Raw genomic sequence first — 6,984 nt, forward strand, 5'->3', positions numbered from 1 at the left:
AGCTTATCCCGATATTGCACTGATTTTAGAGAGTAGAAGTAACCAATTTCCTGTTCCTGTTACATGTTAACATATTCAGATACTCCTTAGCTGTTTATTTCTATAAAGTCACATCTGGCTGGTAGAAAGGTCACAAAATGAACACTTGGTATTTTGAGAATTTCACAAATCAGGCAGTGAGTCCCAGCTGAGGGGTAAATAACCTCATTACTCATCTCCGAGCTCAGACCATGTCTGGTAAAGAGCCACTGTACGAAGTTCTTTTCTGCCCGTCTTTCATCTCAATACCCAAATTGAGCTTTTTCACCAGATCATTTACTGAGTAATGGAAGGTCTAGATGGTGCAGAACGAAGACTATCCAGCTCATTTGCATCTTCCTTGTGCTGGAAAATACGAGGACAAGGGAAGGAAGGAGCTGCTAAAAGTTAATTACTTCATATTTCATCTTTCTTACAGTATGCCCATCAGCTGTTGGGTGTTAACCTCAATTACACACAGACACATTGATAGACAAGTCCCGTAGGACTAGACCCTACAAGCAGCGCCCTAAAACCCATAAACCCTTTTTTGTTTCTTGAAAACAAGAAACAGCATCTGCAAAAAGTAGAGCAGCTCTCACATCCTGTAGCAAACACAGCACTCAGCAGTAATTACAATCCATTACAGTCCTCAAAATCCATTACTAAAGTATGTATTTTAAGTTGTGTGCTAGTGTGTCCATGCACGCCTTCATGTGCATGTGTGTATGTCTGTGATTATACAGTACCAGTCAAAAATTTGGGTACGCTTTCCCATTCCCTTGAATGAGAAAGTGTGTTCAAACCTTTGACTGGTACTGTATATACAAATGTAGTAACACTCACCATTGTTTTCCATTAGGGACAATTAATGAGAAGTTTGTGACAGAAAACAGATGGTCAGTAATAAAGTAGCACACTGTCTAAATGAGCAATGCTTTATTTACTGTGGGAGGATATCGTATTTCTCAACACTGATGGTGAATGACTGACTGTTATATTTTACTGTAACTGTAGTCTGCATGCCACAGTGGCTTGGCACTGATGAAATGCAAATGCATTAAAGTAATGTCTTGTTCTTTCTTGTGCTGCTTTATAAGTGAGTGCACAAGATTGTATATTAATATGGTTTTTATTAAAAACACCAATGTTTATGCTAAAATAAACACAGGAAGCAAATATAGTTATGCTCTCATACACTGTAACATGGGAAAAGCAACTAATGCATTTAGCTTAGGGCAGATAACAAGTATGCCTGTGTGAACACACACACACACACACACACAGACTCATATACATTATATCCCACGGTTAAGACAAGGTTATCCTTGTTGAAAAACTTCTACATGTCCATATGCGGACACTCCTCACAGACACGTTGGGTCAAAGCCAAACGTCATTCCAACTGTTTGTTTGAGCAAGTGTCTGTGTGTGTGTGAGAGACAAACAAAGCGAGAAAGTGACAGGGAGCGAAACAGATTTTGATGATGAAAATAGTTGAACTGTGTGGTCTCGGTGAGTTAGTCTGCAGTTCTGTGAAATATAAAGCCCGAGATGTCATGTGTGTTTGAGAGCTGCACTTGATACGTTAGTGGCTGTGTTATCAGTGTTTGCTCTGGATGAAGTTCAAAGCAGCATGTCGGTGACAGAAATGTGTCCACCAGTGTGTCAATCTCTCGACAGCTCTCGCTCTCTTTGAGGTGATAAGTGAGTGGCTCTGGACCAAGTCTGGCAAATGTCCCAATATCCATTACTGTTAGAAAATAGAGGAGCAAACATTACCCACCACCCACTGACGCAAACACATGCACTCCACACACACACTTATCAAGTAGTTATCCTCATTCCACCAAGCACACATTAGAAATTCATGCCTGCATGCCATTAATGAATGAATTCACAGAGGAAAAATAACACTCTGTTATTCTCTCTACAAGGTCTGTGAAAAAAAACTAAAAATTTAACAAAATCCATTAGGACATGATTTTTGTTCAAAGTAGTTTGAGAAAAGTTCTCACCTAACAAACTAGCAAAAATTATGTTAACACCTTGAGGAATCTAAAGAGGATTTTACTTTAAGGCTTTACCACATTTCTGCATAAAAATGTTCAAAATGTTTGTTAGCGGAACAAATACTGTGCCCACAACAAGCATGCTCTGTCTTAGTTTATTATAGGATAATTTATTTATTTATAATTGGAATTCCCATCAGCTGAAATGGCAGCTTTACTCTTGCATGTTTTATTGAGAAAATGGCTGTCATAAAATAACTGAACAATATCAATTACTAATGCCGACACATTTTGTAGACACATGCATTTCAAAAAACACCACAGTCCTAGTCATGATTCAGTATATCGTCTCTAGATTAACTGAAACTTGTTGACCACATGTTGAATTCTTTAACATCATAAGTCATGCATGCACAGCTTGAGGCTTTAAATTTAAAGCAGACGCATGAACTACATTAATTTTTGTTTCACATGCATTGTACTAAACTAGCTATAAATTATCAAAACATCATACTGTATATAAGCGGTTACAGGTATAATCAAACCAAAAGAAAGTAACTGCTCTTTGTTGTTTGATGCATGGCTGTGCAATATCTGATATTGTAGGATACTGTAGACTGCCCCAATGACTGTGTTACTCATTTTTTTCCACTAGGTGTCACTACAGCCATAGAAGATGATGTTGAAGACAGCGTAATGCCATGGATCTCTGTCAGCCACTCAGACAGAAAGCTGTTCAACAGCCAACGCAGACATTTCAACAGCAAAGCATAGCGCTGATTTGCAGTTTTCAGTAGCAGCATTTGTTGAGAGACAAATGTTGTTCAACCAACTTCTTGCAAGACTCCCTTGATGTCCAGTTGCAGCACAGCATAGATTAAAAGCTAGAGTTGGTGAGATTCAGTTCCAGAAACAACAGCTAACAGTCAAGTAAATTAGCAGGAAATAAAGGAGAGAGAGAGAGACATAGGGATCACATGTGGCCAAGATATTTAGTCACATTTCACCATGGAAACATTGAGATTAGATTGTATGCACCTTGATAAGTCAGAGTACCCAGGCACTCAGAGCAAACATATTTAATAACATTATACACCTTTTCATCTAGTTTAAATCTGAGAAGAAAATGGTTCAAGTGAAGCTCTAGCCATGATGTCATCAGGTTATCTCCAGTGAAGCACCAGCAATAATGTTCTCAAAAATGGTACTGGGTCTCATCCTATCCCTCCTCATCCTTCTGACAGTCGGTGGTAATGTGCTGGCGTGCCTGGCTGTATGCGCCTCTCGACGCCTCCGCTGCCTCACAAACTGCTTCATTGTGTCGCTGGCTATTACAGACCTGCTGCTCGGCCTCTTGGTCCTCCCTTTCTCCGCCCTCCTCCTGCTCACCGATGACTGGCCCCTTGGCCCGGTCTTCTGCAACTTCTACATCTCTATGGATGTCATGCTCTGCACTGCCTCCATCCTCACCCTCCTGGCCATCAGCGTGGACCGCTACCTGGCAGTGACTATGCCCCTGAGATACACTTCACTGGTGTTGCCTTGGAGAGTTGCTGTGGCCATGGTGAGTGTTTGGACAGTGTCTGTGGCAGTGTCTTTCTTGCCCATCCAAATGGGGTGGAACACTGTTAATGGGACAGTGCAGAACCATGGGCCTTGGGCTCCAGAGAGGACATGTCGTTTTGAGCTGAACAGACCCTACGTACTGACCGACTCTCTTCTCACCTTCTACCTGCCTCTGGTGGCTATGTGCTGGACCTACCTCAGAATACTTCACATTGCACGGGCACAGGCCAAGCGCATTGTCAGTACCCGTCCCATGTGCGGCGCCAGCTACGACTGCAGGAATCACCCTTCCACCGGCACCACTGTGGTTTCCAGTGTCACAGCGGTGGCTCTGCGGGAGCACAAAGCTACAGTGACACTGGCAGCAGTGATAGGGGCTTTTGTGGTGTGCTGGCTGCCTTATTTCCTCCTGTTCACAGTGTTGGGCCTAAAGGAGCATCCAGATCCTAACACAGTACCAGAATTTCCCATTGTGTTATGGCTGGGTTACGCCAACTCAGCCCTCAACCCTATCCTCTATGGAGCCCTCAACAGGGACTTCAGGTCAGCTTATGCCCATCTACTGAGATGTCGATGTCCTTCTTACAGTGGGTGGAGAAGCAGACAGCCATGTCCCACTGTAACAGCAGGTAAAGCTGTAGAAGGATGGAATTAATATACAGAATCTGCACTTTTCAAGTTCATCAGTTCAGTGATCTGTCTGTGTTATTTATCAGAAGGCTCATTTCTGACAAACAAAATGTGTTCTCATAATAAAATACATACCCCAAACTTTCACACCTTTTATTCATCCTCTCCTCTCCATCTCAGCTAGAGACCAGCTTACAGAGGTGACACTGCTGTGTGGTCACACCCCTGTTTCCTGCAGGGCAGGTCTAACAGATCAAAACTTCATGCTACAAGAAATGAGCAGCAGGACAGCCACAGCAACTATCCAGTTTGCAAATGGCACTGCTGCCACAGATGTCAATGGCAATGAAAGGTAAATTATTATTCAGCATAGTGTCTCTGCAAGGCAAGTCAGCACCTGCATCTAGAGGCACAACCCAAAAATGGTGAAAATGCTTCAACACTCATATTCAGACAACAAAATGACTTGTTCTCAGAAAGGGCCTTGATAGTGCATTCATCTGCCTGTATGTGACACCTCATTCTCAGTATAGTTGCACATGATCACATATTCTATCACTGACTTACTCTAAAACACAAAATCCAATAAATCACACAAGTGTGTCTTTCTTCTCTCATCTTTAATCATTGTCTATGAGCCCAGGTCATGCTGAGCCTGTGCTGGTGAGGTGGATGCTGTGTTCACTTTATTGTGGTTACAACCCACCACCAGAATCCATCAGCCTGAGGAGAAAGAACACCAGACAGACAAAAAGATGGACAGAGATTTACAGACCATCTGTTTGGAAGCCTTCAGTGCCACAGCAGAAGCACCAATGTAAGTGACAACCAAACACAACTGTGTAAGTAGATACATACATAGGCAATACTGACATCCCTGTAGGCCCCACAGTCCATGTGTGGCCCAGAACAAATGAACTGTGACACACTGATCCTAGCGGTGTCATCCACAGCGCATCAGGCCATATGGCATTATGCTTATTAGGCCAAGAAATTTGCTTTCAGCAAAGAGGAGTTACATTACCTTGTTTAACATCCTGCTCTCATTTCTTTGTTCAGCTTCAACAAATTGGTTTACTTGTTGCATGTGTATGTTTGTAAAGTGTGTATTAGTTAAAGCAACAAAACAAAATCCTATAATAAAGATTATATATATATATATACACATATACATATACACATATACATATAGGTATATATATACACACACACATATATATACACATATACATAAACATACATACATATATATGTATGTGTGTGTGTGTGTATTTATAGTATCTCCACATTTGCTGCCTAGTATTTATTGCAGTCAGTCTTGGGCTCACTGAAGCATTTTATAACTCACTAAATCAAGTGCAGCATCGAACGACACTTTCCAAAAGTCACCATGTCAGCCAACGTAAGCATACTCTTGTGAACGATGAGAAAAAGCTTACAAGAAATTAGTCATATTTGAGCCAGATATGGTTTAAAAAGAAAAGTAAAATAAAACAAAGTCACATCTTAAAAAGGATAAATCCTTACAGCACTAAAGGCTCACAGATCAAGGATGACAGGATAATTCATTGCTAGCCATGTTTTTTTTTGTTGATCTCTCAACTTCTTCTGAACTATTCGTTTCAATCTTTCACTTATGCATTTACTGTTTTTTTATGTTTAAACTTTTTGGGCATTTTGTGTTTTTAAACAGCTAAAACTATGAAACCGTAAATTAATGTGATTTCATGTTTTAAAAAAAATGTTATTATAGCAGTTTGCTACAGTATTCTTGTATGTGCACATGACTTTTAATCTCTCTATAGCACCAGTCCTACCTCCTAAAAAGTTAACGTGCAGCCCTGTATTGAATGTGATTGTTGATACAGCAAACTGAGAGCTAATCCACACTCACTGTAATGTTTAAATATTTTCTCCCTGCATACTTGAAGTGTTTCAAAAGTGACTGAACAGAATAGAGCAACAAAAATTTTGATCCTCTCACTTTGTGTGTCTCTTTGTGTGTTAGCACTCACTCTATCCATAACTTAACAAATAAAAACGGGAGAAAGTTGGACCTCAGCAACTCCACATCTCATCAGCAAGAATCAACTGTACACCCGCAGCAGGCCTCAAACCATCCGAACAATTGATTATGTTCCTCCTACGTCCTAAAGTGGATGGAGCTCAAGATTTCCAATACAAGTCATACCACTGCATCCAACCATCACACAGGGGGGCATGTGGCCCTAGCATGCTCTTGAACTAACTGTGGATAGTATTGAAGCTCTGGATGACTGAATGAAACCAGCCAATTAACTTGTTGATCGTCAACCTCATGAACTACGTTTTTTTTATGCTAACTCAAGAGTACACTCCAGTGGAAGCACGAAGTATCACAACTTTAACCTGGATAAAATAAATGGACGTTAAAATTAAAAATGGATGTCTCACTGAATCAAAGGAAATGGACAAATGCAAAGGGACAAAGTGACACTGGGACTCATATACACTCATTTCATGTAGGATCTCTTGAAATGTGTGACATTTGAATGTGTAGCATGCAAAGTAATGTTATATTTAAATTTCAAAGAACGCAGTCTCCTCCAGTTTTTGCCTTTACTGTCCTTCAGTGACAAAGCTGGCAATTGTATGTATTATATTAAATTGTAAAAGTAACTGAGGACTTGAAAAAAATGGGATGTACTGTTTCTCTGAAATGAAAAGATACAACCACACAAATAAAGAGCAGCTTAAATAAAGAAAACAATGATATACT

General features: G+C 40.5%; 1 protein-coding gene across 1 annotated transcript; it reads left to right on the forward strand.

Annotated features, from left to right (window-relative positions):
• Positions 1-2,890: 2,890 nt before the first annotated feature.
• Positions 2,891-4,961, forward strand: hrh2a (histamine receptor H2a). Its single transcript, XM_044363206.1, has 3 exons — positions 2,891-4,225; positions 4,407-4,578; positions 4,870-4,961. Exons 1-3 carry the CDS (start codon positions 3,220-3,222, stop codon positions 4,877-4,879), a joined length of 1,188 nt encoding a protein of 395 aa, XP_044219141.1. The 5' UTR covers positions 2,891-3,219; the 3' UTR covers positions 4,880-4,961.
• The last annotated feature ends 2,023 nt before the right edge of the window (positions 4,962-6,984 follow it).

The sequence above is a fragment of the Thunnus albacares genome, chromosome 10, assembly GCF_914725855.1.
Source record: "Thunnus albacares chromosome 10, fThuAlb1.1, whole genome shotgun sequence".
Lineage (NCBI taxonomy): Eukaryota > Metazoa > Chordata > Actinopteri > Scombriformes > Scombridae > Thunnus > Thunnus albacares.

What these genes read in the sequence shown, in the direction of transcription:
- hrh2a (XM_044363206.1), top strand. Translation starts at nt 3,220, where the DNA reads ATGTTCTCAAAAATGGTACTGGGTCTCATCCTATCCCTCCTCATCCTT. An exon ending in ATGTCCCACTGTAACAGCAG is followed by an intron (nt 4,226 to 4,406) that starts GTAAAGCTGTAG and finishes TCTCCATCTCAG; the next exon opens with CTAGAGACCAGCTTACAGAG.